This window comes from Ips typographus, linkage group LG16 (genome assembly GCF_016097725.1).
Source record: "Ips typographus isolate SLU linkage group LG16, UJ_Ityp_2.0, whole genome shotgun sequence".
NCBI classification, from domain to species: Eukaryota; Metazoa; Arthropoda; class Insecta; order Coleoptera; family Curculionidae; genus Ips; species Ips typographus.
This window is the reverse complement of record NC_138437.1, coordinates 4,778,794-4,798,321: the sequence shown is the minus strand read 5'-3', so window position 1 is coordinate 4,798,321 and position 19,528 is coordinate 4,778,794. Positions and strand designations below refer to the sequence as shown.

Below are 19,528 nucleotides of genomic sequence, written 5' to 3'. Positions count from 1 at the left end.
AACAATCTAAATTTTTACTCGTAAAAAATTTATTGCCTATTTATACTGACTTGTCAATTGGAAAGGTCGAATTTTGTCACGTTTAGGTCGTTCGCAAGATGAAAAATGTCAACGTTAAGTGCAGTGCACAAAGCAAAATGTGCTGTTTGCAGTAATTGAAAATTGAAACTTCATTAACTTGTGCAGTTTTCGTTTTTATAATTTTACGACTTTAGTTCTCATTCCTAAAAATAATTGAGCATGTAAATTAATCCGCCGTGACCATATTATGACCTGACAAAAATGGTGTTCGGTTTCTTATTTAGCGTAATTTGACTACAATTGAGACTTTTTATAACTTTTTGCGTAAAAGTCTTAATTAATTCGCACAGTCTTAAATTATATTTTAGGTAAATGGATTTTCCATTTTATTCCAGGGAGTTAGTGAAACACTAGGCGGCACAACTACTTTAAGGGGTAGTAGAAGAAATACCAAAATACTTTTTTTTCTTAACTAAGAAGAGTATTTTAATTCTTTTGCTGTCACTTAAAAAATGTGCTTTGTTGAATATATAATATCATTTTACTATGAACAATTTAAGTTAAATAACGGGTGTTTCCAGGTATTTAACAGTCATGTGCCTCCACAGGATACATATCGCTCAAAGGTTTATATAAACGTATTTTATTATTTTAGTTTTTGCTAATTAGCTTGCCGCTGCATGTCTCTTGCATGTCTTTAAACAGGTAGTGCTTATCCAAACTAAATCTACTTTAATTAACTGACCAATGTGTATTATTAACGGCAGTTTTGGCATTACTAACCCATTTAATATTAACTGAATTTGTATGTTTATGTTAATCTAAATAGAGGGATTAAAGGGCTTTTTCAGGTTGATTGGCTTAATTAATAATTTGAAAGCATTATTAATTAATATTGGTCAGTTAAGTAATTATGTTCGTTCATTTTCCAATGTGGGATGTTTAATTGCCAATTAACATAGTTTTTATTCTAATATTCGCCAGTTTATTTACCAGAATTCAGTTGGAATGCTTTTTTGTTATCTTAACTAACTGATGATGACTGAAAAAAAACCTTTTCCACCCCAAATATGAGCAAGATTTTTATACTGTATTTGCTACTTAAAAAATAAACAATTTCTGCAAGTAAAATTAAACTTTAAATGACTTACAAAACTTTTAGCAAAAAGTAACTTAATTATCTCCGTCAGGGAGCTTAAATCTATTTTCTTCTAAATTCACAACAGTTAAAAAAGTGAAATATGTAAAGTATGAAGTTAAAAGAAGATCAAAGCGATATTTTTATTAATCTCATTACAAGAAAAATTAAGCAGAAAAAGAACAAGAAATTTTGTTTTTGTTGCCTACCAAAGTAGAAAAAGTTATGTTGGGATGTGATTTCTAGTTATACAAAATAGTAGTTTGCCAAACTAATTGCGTTTGGTTTGTTTAAGTTAAATTGATTTTATTGCTGGTTGTTCTCTTTGTAAAACTCGTTTCTAAGAACAAAGAAAACAAAAGATTGCTAAAATTGGTTGTGGTCTAGAATATATGTAAATATTTGTATTTAAAGAAAAAGAGGGAAATGGACGGAAAATAGGAAGTTTAACACACTTAGAGTAGTTAGCATCCTCTTGATGTGTTCTGTTAAATGTGACCGTTGGGTGTGATGTAATTTCAGAAAACAGACAGTCTCAGCAAACTGTACGAAATGGACGAGAACCCAGATAGAAGGGCGTGGTTAGATAAGCTGTTGTCTTTTATGGACGATCGGAGATCACCTATAACTACATGTCCGACGATATCCAAGAATCCTCTTGATTTATTTCGCTTGTATATGTATGTTAAGGAGCGGGGTGGCTTCATGGAGGTTTGTATATGTTTGCTGGATAGCTACTTTTTGTTACCACCGTTATGACTTGCATGAGATAAGTGTGTTATGGAGTCAGATGTGTCTTTTAGACCCCATCTAGTTATTCAACCTATGTGAAAGCTTTTTGGTAATAAAAAACACCTGTTTGTTTTTCTTTTTATTACAGACCGCAATTACACTAGCAGAAGCGTTGTTAATACATCCGGTCATAACGGTAGTACATTTAATTCTAAGTAAACTTAAGTAGTGGGGTTAAACTTTGTCAATCAGTTTTTGTCACTGAATGATTGTGAATATCTTAGCAATATAAGTTAAATTTCAGGTGACGAAGAACAAAACTTGGAAAGATATTGCTGGGTTACTGGGCATTGGAGCTTCTTCTAGCGCTGCTTACACCTTGCGCAAGCATTATACAAAAAATCTTTTGGCCTACGAATGCCAGTTTGACAGAGGAGGAATCGATCCCCAACCAATTATCAACCAGGTAGAGGCGAGTAGCAAGAAAAAGGGAGCCAAAGCCACTTCAGTGCCATCTCCTGGCTCTTCAAATTCTCAAGACTCATTTCTGCCCGGTGGAAGTGGTGGGAGTATGGATGGGTATGGTGGTTATAATGGTTATCCACCATCTGGGAACCCTGAATATCCGCAGAGGCCTTCTTCGCAATCAGCACCATCTCCTCATGGGGGTAAGGAAATGTTTATTTAGGGATATTAGTGGGAAAAATGTTTTAATATAGGTTTAAGTTTCTGCTACTAAACTTGAACGTGTGGTTCAATTGTATATACACTTATCCCTCATTTAAAAATGAATTACCTAAATAAGAAACACGTATAATGCGAAAATGTGTTACTAACGGCGTGAATTAAGTATTAATATTACATTAACTCCGTCACTGGTAGAAGGTTTCTTGTCTTGCTGGTTGAACTTTTGCTGTTGATTGTTGTTGGAATCATGATACAAAAACATTTATTTAAAATTATTAGGAAAGCGCACTTCTAAGCAGGATGATAACAATATAATCAACGCGATATTCTACTGGTGACAAGTAGGCAGTAGAAATTCCTTATCACAATCTTTCATCGTTAATAAGTTTTATCACTTAGCAAATAGAATGTTGCGTTTAGGAGCCAAAACGTGGATTTTGTTCCTCGATTACAGGCGTTCTACGTTTGTATAGTTTTTAGTCCACTACATCTCAACGCGATTTTACGACGTTTTTTCACGGTAAATAACTATTTTTTTACTTCAGTATGTGGTGCAATTTTCGACGATTTACTCCTTTAATTTTAAACATTTCCACTGTTTGTTGATATGCACGGAATATGCAGCGATTTGCCACACTCACAAGAAAAACGTTATCGTTGGTCCAGAGGTATCAGTCGTTTTAACTAATTCCAATTATTTTTAGTAAACTCATACTACAACATAATTTCAAATATACTCTCGGTTTTTGGTTGAGTTTTTAGCGGGCGTTTAAGCTGATTGCATTGGAAATGTATATATTGATAAGCTATCAGTTTTTCAAACTCGAGAATTGCCAGTATTTGTTCAGATTATGTTGTAATTTCAGATAAATTGTGTGCATTATAATAACAGTGAGAATGACTCAAAAATATTTTTTTTCTCACTTTATGAAAGGAAATGAAGTAATATATTAAATATTTGGGTCTGTAACATAACTTTTCTAGAAAAGGGGAAAATATAACTAGAACAATTCCCTGTAGCTTGGCTATAGGAATATTAAAAATGTGTGTTAAATATTTGAAACTATTCAATTTTATTAAATACATATATTTTTGGTTTGGTCTATTAAATGATTAGTTTTGAAACAACATTTGCAACTTTAATATATTGTTTTTCTCAGCCGATTTTTTCTAGTTTTGTTACTTGTGAAGGTGCAAATCATACTAAAATTTTCCAACTCCAAATACTAAGGAAATTTACCTTAACAGATTTAAAACTTGATGTCATATAAGTTGAGAATATTTTGGTTTTAGTAGCCATAATTGGAACAAATAAAATTTCAATAACTTAATGTATCAAATTCAATGACGATTCGTTGAAATGTTTATACACCTTATCAAGGTGAAAATGGAGTATGACCGAAAGATCTTCATTGTAGGTTCAGGAGGTGCCAACCACCTGAATAGCTCTGGTGGCCCTAGCCCTGCGGGCGGGGCTGGGGACAATGTAAGCGTGTCTAACCCTTTCGATGACGTGTCCCCGAGCCCTCCACCACGAGGGGGCCCCTTTCCGGGCGGGCCCCATCCATCCTATCCGACAGGTAATGGAGACATTTCACTTATACGCCGGATGAACAATGAGTTCTAATGCGCACGCATCATTGTTTATCCCACGCTTTATTCATCTTGTCGTTCATTGTTTGAGATTTCGGTACAAAACGTTTTCTTGGCGCCAGTAGATCTCCTTTAGAAAATTGTGTGCTTTTTTTATTGTCGTATTTGTTATGGGTTAACTGTCTTGTGTTGTAGTTTGTTTATTGTTCCTTTCATGGTTTTTGTTCCTGCTTTTGTAGACTATGCTTTGTTTTTACTGTTTCATAGCTTCTTATTAAAATAAACTAATTACTGATAATTGATATGTAGAAAGCGCTTCGCTTATTTCTCTCGTAGTGTATTGAATTGGTAGGTAATTTTCTGTTTTTAAGAGAGTTTTAGAGGTCCTAAAAATATGGTAAAAAACCTGTCGCAATTGGAAACTCAACATACATACTAGGAAACACCAGCAACTTACTCAATGAGATTCAAGAAGTCTATTACGTAAAACATTCATGTCTTTTATTGACAAAGTTGTCAATATATGATTCTTAATCTACTTATATTTATTCTCCTAAGTTTGCATTACATGTACTCCTAACCTCAATCTTCTTTAAACTACTAAAATAAAATTAGTGCAGGCTTGAACTATTTGACGTCTCTGTGAGCAATATATTAAAGTTTACATAAAATACTACTGCCTTTCAGACCAGTACAAGTTAATTACACTGTCCGATTATGAGTTTTTTTTTTACTACTTTGACGGTTTAGTTCCAATATTAATCTTGCTTTACTAATGTGTTTTCTATACCAGAAAAACTCTCTTCCTGACCTTTTATTTTTTTACTGATTTGTTTATTTTCTGCATGTATTAAGAACGCCAAATGTATGAACAGGTTATCCGCCAGCCGTAAGACCAGTCTATCCATATTCAGGTGATTCTACTGGGCCTGGTTCCGGTCAACCAAACAGTGCCCAACCTCCCTCATCGGCTGCACAGGATCCTTATAATCGCTACAATACGAACCCTGCCGCAGGGTACAGCCCTAGGCCACCCTACGGGACACCGCAAGGCGCCGTTGTTCCACCCGCTTCTCAAGCAAGTGGTCCCGGCCCTTATCCTGGCCATCCAGATTATTACAACAGGCCAGACCAGGTAATTATTGTTGTCTTCATTAGAAAACTATATATATCAACAAAGCAACAGATGTTAAAAACTCTCTCTAAATGTAAAACAGTTGCAAAAATTGTAATATACCTATTAAGCTAAATACATAGGGCTGTAAACTTTTTACAGCCTCAACCTCGTAAAGTTGTATATCTTTTAAAATGAGTCAGAAAAATAAAAAGGTTTTTCTTTTTATCAACTTAATCCTGCTGTACATTGTACACTAAATTAACGACTTTGTCTTGGTCTTTCTTAACCTAAAAATGTTTAAAACATTATTTAAAGGATTAAATTACAATTAATTACTGCTAATCATATTTTATTTTCTTTTACCCTGTAACAAAAGTGATATATGAAATATTTATAATTTACAGACTTATGAATTCAGTGATAACCAGTTCATAGAATAGTTTCACTTGTTTTTTTTTTTAACAAATTTGGACCCACTGAAAATAACATTTTAAAGTTTAAACTGACTTTAAAATTGTTGTAGTCCATTTTTAGAACTGTGCAACGTTGAAACGTAATAACTGTAATTCTAAATTTAATGACTATAAAATGGTTAGTTTTCAAATTGTAACAATTTGTACTGTGTTCAGTATTGATGTAACAACATTAAATTTAAAAATAATGCCAAAGTTCATGGTTTATTATGAAATTCGCCATTTTTCTACTCAAAACTGTATTCTGGCCACCAATTTACTGTTAAAGAGAGTAACCCAAATTTAGATTACCTGTCATAGAACACTTATTTTGGTTAACAAACCAAATATTCTTCAAAGTAATAGAATTATTTTACCTATTTTTTTTAATTCTCAATGAAACAAATAATTATTTAATTATGCTTATGATGATGATGATTTCAATCAACATTTTTTAGAATCCTGCTGCTGGTGGTTATTCTTCAACAAACAAGAATATGCCTCCACCAGGACAGCAACCACCTAGGAGGCATCCAGATTTTGCCAAAGATCAGCCATACCCTCCTTATTCGCAGCCTCGGCAACCAATGTATGGTAAGTGTTAAAAATTGATCTATGTGCATTGTAGTTTAAGTGTTACTGGAATTGTATTATCTTCTAAGGAGTTTTTCCTGGGATTCACATACATAGTGATGTTTATTGATATTGTTATCTTAATTTTCTTAATTTTGTTTTTAGTCATGCAACAATTATTTTCTAATCAATTTTACAACTATTAGTAGATAAGGTTTTTTTAACTGTTTACTGTAGAATTATAGGGAAAAGTTGACTGAAGGATTTATTATTTTCAGGAGGTTGGCCAAACAACACTCAATACCGACCACCTCAATACGGTACGCCAGGAAATAACCAAGTGCCACCACAGCAATGGAATCAAGGTGCAAGACCGACGAGTCCATGGCCGAACAGTCAAGGTTACCAACCGAATCAGCCAGGACAGAATCAATGGCAACCAATGCCTAATCAGAGTGGACAAGCGAGTCCAATAAGACCACCTGTCCACCGACCAGGAAAGCAATTTCCTCCTATAATGCCACCCGGAGGTGCCGTAAAAGGGTCAACCCCACAACCTATGAGCAACTCTTACGGTCATGGGCAAATGCCGAAACGGGAAATAACGTTTCCACCTGATAGCGTGGAAAACGTTACGCCGGTTTTGTACAGAAGGAAACGGATGTGTCGGGCGGATATTGGACCTGTGGACGCTTGGAGGGTGATTATGTGTTTGCGATCAGGCATTTTGACTGAGAGCAGTTTCGCATTGGATATGTTGAACATACTCCTGTTTGATGATACGTCAGTTGGTTATTTTGGACTTAGCCAATGGCCAGGTCTTCTTGATCTTTTGCTTGAGCATTTCAAGAGGAATCTATCTGATATGTTTGACGGACCATATCCCCCTGAAGAAAAGCCTGATAACCGTGACGTGGATCTTGGGAGCGTAGTGAAGCCCGTCGATCCAAATCTGAAAAATGTAGTTTTCAATAAGACAACTAATTACACATTTATGTCTCGACGGGGTGATCCAGTAAAATTTGTAGATCGACCGGACGATATTTTCGTGCAAGATAATCTTAAAGAGTGGGATATTCGTGGGGAAGTGAATATCGCTACGACGATGGCTGAAATCCCTACGGATCCTTGGTATACCAATGCCGAACATATTCTTCCGAACTTCCAGGCGGAATTCGGACGGATACCATTTCACACGAGATTAGAGGACAACAAGCACGAAGTCAAACCTACAATCTATTGTAAAGAAGAGAGCGATAGAAAACCAACCACTCCTCCGCTTGAGGATGTTACACCTCCTAAGCGTAGTGACAAAAAACGCACTAGGACGAAAACATTAAGTGATGTGATATCTCGAATTAAGAAAGAGTCGTCCGACGAGAATGACAAAGTGCTCATGTTAGATGCGAAACGGGCGACGGTAAAGACTGAAGTAGTGAGTGAGAATAGTTTGAACTGCGAGGAATCTGGATCCTCGAGCGTAGATCTGAATATTAGTGTAAATGGCGAGTGCAGTAGTACCGAAAACAGTAGCGAGCCCAAAAGGATAAAGGGTGAGCCCGTTCACGATCCGACCGGTTCTCTCAAACGTAGGCGTCTCTCCGATTACGAGGACGAATCATATTCCAGAGACGATGCTAGTTTGGTTCTTCTAACCGAAAGCCAAGACAACTTAGGCAAGAGATGTGTCTGTATATCCAATATTCTTAGGAGTCTTACATTCATTCCTGGCAATGAGTCTGAATTTGCCAAAAGTATTAGCTTCTTAGCGCTTGTAGGAAAATTATTACTGCTTCACCATGAACATCCTCCCCGGACGCAGAAGACCAGGAACTATGATCGTGAAGTAAGTATAAAATTAAATGCCAATTTGTATATTCAATAGGGAGAGTTTTTTGTGGTAACTGTCAAACATGACTCCATAAAGTTATAAAACTACAAAACCTGCCTAAAAGCACTCTTATAGTGAATACAGTTGTTTATAGGTCTTTGAGTAGAAATTGAATAGTGGTGACGTGTCTCTCCTAACTACCAATAAAATTAACTTTCAAGCAGTAACATATTTACATTCAAAATTAGACCCATAAGAGTGTTTTTCAATATAAACTACACCAAACAAAACGTTATGACTACATAAATAATTCATTGGCCTAGTACCCCAGGGAATTAACCTATACAATCTGCTTTTTTGCCTGTTCTGGTTTATTAATTATAAATCTTTTTAAATGACACATTAAAAAATATTACAGGATTTGTAAGTGTTGTGCAGCTGTTTTTAAATAAATCATCTATTTTGGTTTTCAACAACAACATTCATTACATGTGAAATACGCTCGACACTTTCCACTGATTACAGTGCAATCCATTCAAATGAATGGCTCATTAATTTCCTATGTTGCTTTCTCACCTAGTCATGGAAATATTTGGTTCTACATTGATGCATAGTGCGAAGTGGTTTGTTAAGCACCATTTAAGAGGCAATTTATCACTTTTAGTGGTTAGCTGTGTTATTAATTTATTGGATTTTGTGTTTCAGGGTTTTAAAAATATACGTTATAACTCAAAGAATATTCATACATTAACTGGTTTTGGTTCTGATTAAATAGAATATAGTAGGAAAAGGTACAAAACTAGGAATCAAAATATTAATTAAAGTTTGGTTATAAGTTTTGAAAAACTCTATAAAGCAATATTCAAGCAAAGAGGGTCACTCACTTAGAAACTTAAATTAACTTTTCGAATTCGATTTCTTCAGTTTCAGCAAATAAATGTTCAAAATTCTGCAATTGGTTTTTACACTTTAAAAATGTCTGGAAGCTTCAAATTTAACTGAAAAACGTAATCGTTTACTTAAAAGACTTGATTCCTGCACTTCCGGCTTGAAATTTGTTTTGAATATTTAAAAATTTATTGCCTAACACAGATTGAGCTTGAAAATTGACGACTTTGACTTATCAAGTTAATAGCTACTTATATTAAGTGTTGCAGTTGTTAGACTAACAGTACATTAATATGGCTATTACAGCTTTTTATGAAAGCCTATTTTAAAGATTACAGCTTTTATAGCCGTTTATTAAGATAATTACAAAGCTTTAACCGAAAAGGGTTCTAACCCTTTTTAGAACAATTTAGCTTCTTTCAATGTTGGTTACCTTAAATAAAGGTTCTTTAGAAAATACTGAAGTCGCAAAAAAGCATCTGACATTTATTTGTTACAGCCAATATATACTTTTTGACAGATCCAATTTTGTTATAAACTTTACTATTTGGAAATAAAAAAGGGTTTGGTAACTTATTCAAAAATTTGTGAATAAAAAAAGTAATTAAATTAAAATGCTTTGAAAATTCCACAATAAAGGACAGATCATTGTTAAATAGTTGGCCATTAAAATTACTTAAAACCAATTGTAGTTTCACGGGCGTTTCATAACTCCAAAACCTTCTCATAAAACTATTTTACTTTCAATACAGTATTTTTAGAGTTTTATGAATAGAAGAACACTTCTTCTTCCAGTTGGATTTAAAGCGTCTTCTTAGTACATCACTGTCTTGTTTTGGTTTTAAAGCTTTTTTTATAATTTTTTAAGATGTATTTCAATTTTTGAGGATAATATGGCAAAAAGAAAAAGGTAATATGCTACAAAATGCATCCATCCATCTTATGGCTTTATGACAGCTGAAAGAAACTGTTGGAACATATTACCAGGTTCTATTATATCTAGTTTGAGTGCTTTATAGTATTTTTACAACTAATGTCATAAAGCTTTTTGCCTGTAATTTTCAGTCTGTTACATCTTGTCAACTCTTTATATAAGCTAAAGGTTGTAATTAATACTTTCATAAGCTATATTTTTAGAGTGTTTTCAAAGATTTATAATATAATTTTGGGCTTTATAGTGCTCTCTCATATAACCTGATGGTTTTATAATGGAACTACACTGTAACTGTCAATAATAAAGTCTTTTTTGATGTGTTACTTGATGATGATATCAAATAGCATGTCTACAAATGAGGAGTAATTAATTTTTAAAACAATGCATATCCTAAAATGTTGTTATTACGTGCTGGTCACTGTTACTGTTTGAATGTTATTAAAAACAATTTTGTATATTTTTTGTTTTTTTGTTGCAGGAGGACGCCGATTTTGCAGACTCGTGTAGTAGTTTACAGGGCGAAAGCGAATGGTGGTGGGATTTCCTCGTTCAAATCAGAGAAAACGTTTTAGTTTGTATATCGAACATTGCGGGACAAATTGACATTTCTCAGTACGAAGAGGAAGTGGCACGGCCTGTACTAGACGGATTACTGCACTGGGCAATTTGTCCTTCAGCGACGGCTCAAGATCCTTTTGCTTCAGTGGGGCCGACGTCATTACTGTCTCCTCAAAGATTAGCGCTGGAAGCATTGTGTAAATTGTGCGTTACAAACAGTAACGTGGACTTAGTAATCGCGACTCCGCCTTTCTCGAGGTTAGAAAAGTTATGCTCAGTACTTACCAAACATCTTTGTCGGTCCGAAGATCAGGTGCTAAGAGAGTTTTCCATCAATCTGCTGCATTATTTAGCTGCGGCTGACAGTAGTATGGCTAGAGTAGTAGCTTCACAAACACCGTGCGTGTCTCTTCTAGTAGCATTTATTGAACAAGCGGAACAAAGCGCCTTGGAAGTAGCCAATCAGAGAGGAATTAGCGCTCTGAGAGACAATCCCGACTCGATGGGCACCAGCTTGGATATGCTTAGAAGAGCAGCGGCCACTTTAGTGTTTCTTTCTAGACATCCGGACAACAAAGCTTTATTGGTTCAGCAAGAATCCAGATTGTTGGCTTTAGTAATGAGTCAAATATTAGACCAACAAGTGGCTTTACTCATTTCCAAAGTGTTGTTCCAAATATCTCGCAGCTAAGCCATGATAATAATTCCAAGTCCGGTTTGTGTACAGAATAAATAATAATACGAGTGTATAGCGCGACCCACGTGACGATTTGTTTTTTTTTATCGCGAGATGACAGAGTGTATGTAGTGTGGTGTGTGACGCGAATGTAAAGAACTACTTCGAGACCAAGACTAGATCGAGATTCCCTCCAGATCTCGGAAATAGCTAAATCGATTCACTTAGTGTAATCCATTTCAATTGTACCATTTTGTAAATTAAGCGACATTTGTCTTTTTGGAAAGTGTTAAGCATACATCCGTGTTACTTATTTTGCATTATTTATTATTTGATATAAAATTATGGTATGTTAGTAACGCAGCTGTTAAGCTCAGACGATTTGAGCGATTGATTGAAAACCTTTATTTCCTGCGCAGAGCGCCTTCACTTCTTTTCCTATTTTTGTTAGGTATTCATGTGCGAATGCTTTATACATGTCTGATAATGAATTTAATTAAATAAATGTACAAAGGAAGTACCGAAAATGGTGTTTTTATACGAGTTTTAATTTTCTGTGTATATTTAGAAATGTTTTATACATCCCATTTTAGCTGTTATATTTAAATCTGTTATCGAACGAGGATCGGCTGTAAGATTTAGAAATGGCAGTCTTGAACTAGATTTCAAAATGTAGTTTAAAATATGTGGTGATATTTTTCTGGCTGTAGGTATATTCATCTTATGTATGATTGCATATTGTAAATTAAGTAAATGCTGAATACACTATTTTCTTTTTTACTTTATTGTAATTCCCCCATTTCAACTACTTTTTAATCGGTATAATAGTTGTATTCTATTCAAACTAACTCACCGTTGAGCAACATTGGAATATACGTACAGATTTGGAAAATCGTTGTTTTTCACTTTTTTAAACCACACTGCAAGTTCCAGAAAGTACTTCACCCATTTTTAGGCTTGTTTATCCCAGTGTAAACACAGGTAATAGTTGCAATCTCTGGTGCAAGATATATTTATTTTGATTATGTTAAGTTGCCTGACTACCACCAAAAATTCAAATAAATTTCTGTCAATCAGGTCAAAACTCTGTAGGCGTAAACCAGACGGAGACTTTTGAAGAATCAGAAGATTGGTACAAAAGGCAATATGTAAGATGATAACAGGATTTTACGGATAATAGACAGAAAATTCAGACCTTATTCTTTAAATACAAGTGGAAAGTCCATAAAAAGACTATCCGAATGAGCTGATTATATGATTGTAATAAGGTTTTGAAGCAGGACAATGGACGAAAGTGAAAACTTTGGTTGATGTTTAACTGCCACACGGGCACTTCTTCCAAAACAAGAAGTACTTTAGAAATCATCTTTGCATAAACACAAGAGTTTGAGTATGGTAGGCTTTAGAGATATATTATAGAACCGTTCAACAACTTTCATTTCACAAGTGCAGGATAGATCAGCAAAATGGTTGCACATTCTCAGAACAAGTTTTGAGGTTTCAGAGGCGCTCACAACTATCTAAATGATGAAGGATTTATCATTAAAAATTCCTCGGGTCCTTTCACTGGAACTTCATAAAGAGTTTTTGTTTGTGAATACTCATACCTACTGTGTGTGATATAAATATTTTTATGTCATCAACATAGGCTATAGTGTATTGTTAAATCAGGTTAGTTAAATTAAAAATCAGTTAAAATTTAAATTAAGTTAAAGTTTAAAATCAGGTCGTTAATGCATGGGTTGAAGCGAGAGAGACTGATGAGGTACGCCAAAAGTAGGAACGAATGCGGAGTAAAATCAACCTGTCGGAGAAGCTCTCTACTCATAAACTACAACCTCCAGTATTGGTGATTTTAGGAACATCTACGAGTTTAGAGCTAAATCTTCTCTGAACGTTAAGCAGGACGGACACCACAGCTCTGGAAACTTCTATGCAAGCGGTAAGCCAAGACAAAGTTCAAAATTCAGAATGTCTGGACGGTACGGACCTTAGTCCAGAAACATCAAATTCAGTTTAATATATTTAGAAAAACGATATTAATTTTTATATGAGCACACTCAAGTCCTAGCAAAAAAATGCCCTAAATAAAATGCAAACCCCCTTAAGTCTACTTTGACCTGGCGCAAGGTGGAAATTCTTAAATTGTATAGGAACAGAGCAAAGCGGCGCAGCCAAAATTTAAAATGAGTTAAAAACTTCACTCTTTTATTCGAATGAGTTGATTTTTGGCTAAGTTGGAGCTACATATAGGTTCACTATTTGCTCCCAAAATTTTAAGACTTGTATCTAGTCAAATGTTGGATATTTTTCCAAAAATGTCCCTAAACAATAAAAAAAATTTCTTCTAATTTTAAATATCTCACTCTATACAAGATTTTTTGGTTCCTCATTAAGGGCTACCTGTGCAAAAACGACTTTGAAAGGTGTAAAAAGCGAATAACAATGTAAAATTGCCATTTTTTAAAACAAAAATTCAAACCTCTTTCCTACCCTGTAGACAAGGAGATAACGAAAACTTTAAATCGGCCAAAATGTAGTCAAGATATGCCCTTTCTACTACCAAGCTCAATTTTTACCTAAGATGTACAGAACCGGAGCTATGACGCTCCAAAGTTGACTCTGCGCACCCAAAAAATCATCCTTTGTAACTTAAGTTCCTTAAGCTCTGTTTGTATGTTTTTTTTTTATAATCAAAACGTAGTAAAACGAGTTTTTTTTCTAAATATCTAGACAAGCGATCAATGAACTTAACAACACCTTAGAGAGGTAAAACAACCCTTAAAATAATGCATTACTTAATACCTTTTCGCATTTAAAATTATTGTTTATGGGGTGTATCTTCAGATATTAATAGTTAAAGGAAAAGCAGTTTTTGTCTGAATCAATTTTGTTTATGGGTGTCACAATAATTTCCCCAAATACCTTTTGATGGAAAATTTTGAAATAAACTGTTTCAAAAAACTATTCAGTAATAAATTAACCTTTACTCTTAAAAACAAACAACAAAACTAGAATAGAAAATTATTTATTGGCTTAATAAACAAAAAGAAACTCATCAGGTATCTAAATTTTATTGAAGGCTGCAATATCTACACTTTGAACCTGAAACAAAAATATGTACTTTACTTTATCATCCCATCTGTTAATTTTAAAACTTACATAGTCCTCCAATGCTTCAATTTGTTCTGTCAACCAATCTATAGACACTTTGTCATCTTCAACAACACTAGAAATTTGCAATTTCTTAATTCCATAAGCTAAAGGCACCAGTTTGGCTGCTCCCCAAAGTAAACCATCCTGCTTAATTTTCCTGACTTCTTCTTCCATTTTCTTCATGTCAGTCTCATCATCCCAAGGTTTGACGTCCAAGATGACGTTGGATTTGGCAATCAAAACAGGTTCTGCAGATATATTCAAGAATGATGAGTTTGATTTAATAATGAAATAATTAATTACTTTTAGATTTTTTGGCAGCATAGGCTTTAAGTCTATCTTCTCTAATTTTGGCTGCTTCTGCAGATTCCTCCTCAGAATCTGAACCAAACAAATCAACATCCTCATCATCATCATCAACAGGCTTCTTCTTTTCTTCAATTGCAGGTTGTTTCTTTAAATCTATTTCATGCACAGGCTTGGAGGTTGAGCTTGCAATTTTTTCTATAGCTGTTAATCTAAGGTCAAGTGACTTCAGTTGTTGCAAAACCTGGTCTATGGCTGCAAAAAAATTTAAAACATTAAACAAAGCAAGTGCAGAAAAGTACTTAACTTACATTTTTCAAATTGTACCACTTTTTTTTCAATAAACTTGAATGCACCAGCATCAAAGGTTGATGCACTAGCTAAGTCACTCTGCAAAATAATTATGATAATGTTTCTTCTAAAAAATCTGGAATTACAAAGTCAGTAAGAAGAGTTTGTTAGTTTCTTAGGTCAAAATGTCTTCAGTATTATTACCTGACTTTATAATCCCTCCAAAAATCCCTTATTAAGTAACAAAAAAAGTGTTTACCTTACAACTTGCTGTGCCATTATTATGGATAATGCAGGATGTAGTTAGTAATACCACCTAAATAGCTGAACATGAACAACAAAAAACATGCTCCAACACAACACACCTGTTAATGCACCACACCACTAACAATACATACCAAAACAAACCTAATTTTGACACAAATAATGGTTAGCAAATGACTATTAGTTTATTACATATTAGTAGGTACAAAATGACAACTTATTAACTGCAAACAATATTAATAACACTGATTAGGCATACATCTGCTGAAAGCGTTCTTTGACCCAGTCAAAAATTACCATAAAAATGGCAATGTAAACTGATATGACAAAAGTGGAAACCAAAAAAGCAAGCAGTATAAAACAATCTACCAGTGCAAATACTTTGTGTCTTACAACCAGGTCTTCATTACTCACAGAGAATGTGTCCCTACTTTCAATTAACTTCTGCCTTGCCTTTGCCACTTCTCCTGCCAAGGGTGTTAAGGAGGCCTACACCAAAACACAATTATGAGTATGACTGTTGAACACATTATATTACATTTTGCCTATTTTTAAGATGATTATGATTTTACATAAGATGATTAAATTATCCCATTGACAGAAGAAAAACATTTGAAGAGTAGACTTATTAGGGTAATCCTGCAAACTAATCTTTTGGTTGGTGGTTCTATTTATAATTACAACACAGTTAAATCATTGGTATTTTTTTTTGGCACTTAGCCCCTTATTCAACACTACTCTTCATTTGTCCTTAAAAAGTAGACAACACTACACATAACCCTCACAAAGTCACAAATAGATCATCCCCCCCTTTAATGAAAATTATTAAGCATAATTAAAATTAGATTTACCTTGGACAGGCCTTCGTAGTAGGTTGTTTCTGCATCATCGTAGATTTTTTTGGTAATCCATACGTCTCCTGCTTCAACAGTTTTCATGTTTCTGGGGCTAAAAGACACAAAGTGAGGTTATGTGGTATTGCAAATCAAAAATAACCCCGACAAATTGCTAATCATATAATTATGAATGTAGGAGGAGGGCAGGGGGAATTCGGGATTAATTGTTAATAAAATTAAGTAATACTTACGAGTTTTTGTCAGGAATTTGTACGAATATCGTTTAAATAGCAACTGTTGACGGTTGTCGCGTTGTCGACAGACGGAAAAGAAATAAAAAAGAATTTGACAGATGATTGATGATGCTGGTAGACAGTGTTGCCAACCCAATCATTTTAAAACTGATAGAATAAGTGAATAAGAGACGTTACTAGAGTGTTTACACTGTCTGTCTCATTTTAACTCATTCTGATAAAGCAAAATGGCCTATGTTACTAGCAACTTAGGTTAATACTTTCGCTAAATTGTTTATGTAACATCCGTAGATTTTGACAGAAACACAAACTCTTCGAGCAAAAAGAACAAGTATCAGGAGGTAGCAAATACCCTGTTTGTGTAAGCTAAAAACCGCAAAGATTTGTTGTTTTTGTTTGTTTTGCTTTTCGGTTCGTTAAAGGATAATTTTTGATTAAATTAGTCGAATTATTATTGACGAATGGATTTGTAAATAGTGGGCAACAGCAGATTGATTATTGTCACTGATTTTCTGACAGTTAACGGCCGCCATACTGAACGATTTTTGTCCCCCTCTTTGATTGCTATTAGCTCCTTCCTGCTATATTTTTTTATTCATTGCACAAACTTTTTTCTTTTAAAAAATTTTACTGTTTCTTAAAAAAAGAATTCGGATTTGAATGTTTACTAGTCGATAGTGGTTACAAAGATGTTACAAAAAAAGCATTCTCGCGGTTTACCAATGTGCCTTTGGTACTTACTATAGTCAATGAATAAATAACGAATGAAATGAAATGAAATATAGCAGGAAGGAGCAATAGCAATCAAAGAGGGGGACAAAAATCGTGCAGTATGGCGGCTGTAAACTGTCAGAAAATCAGTGACGATAATCAATCTTCTGTTGCCCACTATTCATAAATCCACTCGTCAATAATAATTCAACTAATTTGTTTGTAGAAATTAACCTTTAACGGACCGAAAAGCAAAACAAATAAAAATAACAAATCGTGCGGTTTGTAGCTAACTTCAAATACCACCAAATATTAACCAAACCGTTTTACGACTAACTTCGGAAGTTTCATTCAATTGCGCAGTAGGCGGATGTGGGGGACAAAGATGACGACATCCGTCTCGGTCGCTTAATGCACAAACGGGGTAGTTGCTACCTCCGGATGAGACTATAGACATCCGTCATGTGATATGACGCATGGATTTTTAGACAATATCACGTGCCAAATGACAGTGGTATTTACGAACCCAACAATGAATTGGTCAACCTCGAGTATGTATCTCATTTTAATGAATTATGCTGCCCCTTAGTATTTATTAAACACCAATTCACAATAAATTAGTTTTGACAGTCGACAAGATAAACAAACAAAAAACCAAACTTGACAGACTTCAGATTTGTGACTTACTTCGTCGTGGGTGACGTGTGACGTCACTGACGTCATAACTTAGGTGCATTGAAGGCTTGCAGCATTATTTGTTTATTTGTTTATTGCTCATGAATTCACAATTGTTATTGAAGAATTTGTTTTTTTTAATTTCCTTACAAATTGTTAATTAACATTCGATACTAAAATTTACATTAAACGTGTATCATGGTGTTGTATGAAAGGGAAAAAACATTGTGGTGCAAATGTAGTAAAGGGTAGATTAGTGTTTCAAAGGAGTCCTAATGGATCTAGGGGAGGCCTTATTAAAGCACTGAAAGCTCAGGGGGATCAAAATTAAAATTTACGATGCCCAGAGCGAAAATGATAGCCAAAATATGCCCTGCTTGCAAAGGTCAGGTAGGTTGTATTTGTTTTTTTATTATTATAAAATAAGATCTTGACTCTGAGAGATCAGAGTGACCTATATTTAAATGTCTGTATAACTTGTACAAAAGTGACTTATTATAGGTTCCTGTTGCATGTAAATCTTGTCCTTGTGGACACTTTTTTTACAATGCTCGAAGGATAGCAAGGGAATTTGCAATAGAAGCTGATTACTTAAGGAGAACTGCTAGAGTTCGACGAGAAAAACCAAATTACTATGATGCTTTAGAATATGATAAGCACATTAAAAAGGTAGCTATTTAATAAATTATAATTAGCAGTGGCATTTGGTGGTAAATTTCAGCTCAAGAAGAGACTGAGTGAATCAAAAAATGATGAAGAAGAAGAGGAGGATGAGTCACTGGACAAAAAGGAACCCAAATTAAAGAGGCGGAGGCAGAAGAAAGTTGAAGAGGAAGATGAGGATGATCCTATGACAAAGTTAACACCCGAAATGATGAGTCATTGCAGTATGATCTTGGATAGTCTGAATAGCAAACTGAAAGTTGTTACCTGGAAGCCAAAGGAGGAAAGTAAGTCATAAATGGGCATTTGAGATTTTCTCTGTGAGAAATGTAAAGGGGCATAAACAATGTTGCATGTTTGACAGTATACTTCTGATAGTTTAGTTTTAATTCCTTTTTAAGTGTTTTTGTCTTTCATTTTCTTATAGGGTGTCTCAGAAGCATAAACTAAATGTTATCATTATTGCAAAAATAATAGTTTATATTTTCGGACATTCTGTTAAGTAAAATCCAATAAAGCTTTTAGAGGAAGTACCATAAAGCATTGAAAAAATTGACAAATTGCATACTTCCAAGACTACAATTTATTTTGGTTCCTAATTTGTATATAATTGTGTTTAAGCAATTGTCTTTGATGTGATTAATACTATTAGGGTTATCCAGAGAGTGGAATTTATAATTTGAACTCTATGCCCAACTATTTGTATTATATTTTTTAAATCAAATAGTTGGTTGCAAGGTTCAATATTGTTAATACTTCAATATGCTTAGTTAATTTGCAGAGTAGCTGGCATTAAGAAAGGCTAAATTAAATATGCCTAAATGTTGTTAATTGTGTTAATATTTAAAACTAATGATGTTCCCAGTACTTTATAAATATAAATAAATAGCATAAAGGGACAACTGTACATATTCTGTGACTATTTGTATTGTATATAATAAACAATAAATTATCAATGAGATTATCAGTGTATTTTATGCAGTTATGAGTTTAGTTTTGCCTTATAAGACCTTTAAATAATGTTATTACAAATTAGGTACTCTGTCCTAGCAAAAGTGAGTTAAAAACTTGAAATTTTCTGGATTTATGCAGAAAAGTGTCCTAAACATTTGTTATGAGCGGTTCATGGAAAGCGGAGCTGCCTGTTTTATTAAAAAATCTAATTAAAGAAA

At 34.1% G+C, this 19,528-nt stretch overlaps 3 protein-coding genes across 13 annotated transcripts in view; 2 read left to right on the top strand and 1 right to left on the bottom strand.

Annotated features, from left to right (window-relative positions):
* Positions 1–12,092, top strand: part of osa (trithorax group protein osa) — a 32,359-nt gene extending 20,267 nt beyond the window's left edge. For 3 of the 10 annotated variants that reach the window (XM_081994459.1, XM_081994456.1, XM_081994465.1), the window contains 8 exons: positions 603–647; positions 1,682–1,870; positions 2,196–2,559; positions 3,997–4,158; positions 5,047–5,306; positions 6,199–6,334; positions 6,592–8,159; positions 10,445–12,092. In XM_081994459.1, the coding sequence (XP_081850585.1) occupies positions 603–647; positions 1,682–1,870; positions 2,196–2,559; positions 3,997–4,158; positions 5,047–5,306; positions 6,199–6,334; positions 6,592–8,159; positions 10,445–11,215 (3,495 nt within the window). In that variant the 3' untranslated portion in view covers positions 11,216–12,092. The remainder of the gene's footprint in view (positions 1–602; positions 648–1,681; positions 1,871–2,195; positions 2,560–3,996; positions 4,159–5,046; positions 5,307–6,198; positions 6,335–6,591; positions 8,160–10,444) is intronic. The other 7 variants (XM_081994457.1, XM_081994458.1, XM_081994461.1 and 4 more) reach the window with 7 other exon arrangements.
* Positions 12,093–14,212: 2,120 nt separating this feature from the next.
* Positions 14,213–16,459, bottom strand: eEF1delta (elongation factor 1-delta). Of its 2 annotated transcripts, XM_081993902.1 has the most exons (7): positions 16,305–16,459; positions 16,069–16,165; positions 15,632–15,706; positions 14,974–15,052; positions 14,660–14,917; positions 14,363–14,604; positions 14,213–14,305 (listed from the first exon to the last, which is right to left on the bottom strand). In XM_081993902.1, the coding sequence occupies exons 2-7, from the start codon at positions 16,153–16,155 to the stop codon at positions 14,267–14,269; spliced, it is 780 nt and encodes a 259-aa protein (XP_081850028.1). In that variant the 5' UTR covers positions 16,156–16,165; positions 16,305–16,459; the 3' UTR covers positions 14,213–14,266. The 2 variants fall into 2 exon arrangements, with proteins under 2 accessions (XP_081850028.1, XP_081850029.1); XM_081993903.1 differs by lacking the exon at positions 15,632–15,706.
* A 1,277-nt stretch (positions 16,460–17,736) lies between these two features.
* LOC145739220 (uncharacterized) lies at positions 17,737–19,317 on the top strand. Its single transcript, XM_081994660.1, has 3 exons — positions 17,737–18,083; positions 18,195–18,362; positions 18,415–19,317. The coding sequence occupies exons 1-3, from the start codon at positions 18,033–18,035 to the stop codon at positions 18,652–18,654; spliced, it is 459 nt and encodes a 152-aa protein (XP_081850786.1). The 5' UTR covers positions 17,737–18,032; the 3' UTR covers positions 18,655–19,317.
* The last annotated feature ends 211 nt before the right edge of the window (positions 19,318–19,528 follow it).

What these genes read in the sequence shown, in the direction of transcription:
- LOC145739220 (XM_081994660.1), top strand. Translation starts at nt 18,033, where the DNA reads ATGCCCAGAGCGAAAATGATAGCCAAAATATGCCCTGCTTGCAAAGGT. An exon ending in GCCCTGCTTGCAAAGGTCAG is followed by an intron (nt 18,084 to 18,194) that starts GTAGGTTGTATT and finishes GACTTATTATAG; the next exon opens with GTTCCTGTTGCATGTAAATC. An exon ending in ATGATAAGCACATTAAAAAG is followed by an intron (nt 18,363 to 18,414) that starts GTAGCTATTTAA and finishes GGTAAATTTCAG; the next exon opens with CTCAAGAAGAGACTGAGTGA.
- eEF1delta (XM_081993902.1), bottom strand. Translation starts at nt 16,155, where the DNA reads ATGAAAACTGTTGAAGCAGGAGACGTATGGATTACCAAAAAAATCTAC. An exon ending in ACTACGAAGGCCTGTCCAAG is followed by an intron (nt 15,707 to 16,068) that starts GTAAATCTAATT and finishes GTTTTGGTGTAG; the next exon opens with GCCTCCTTAACACCCTTGGC. An exon ending in AAAGTAGGGACACATTCTCT is followed by an intron (nt 15,053 to 15,631) that starts GTGAGTAATGAA and finishes ATTATTTTGCAG; the next exon opens with AGTGACTTAGCTAGTGCATC.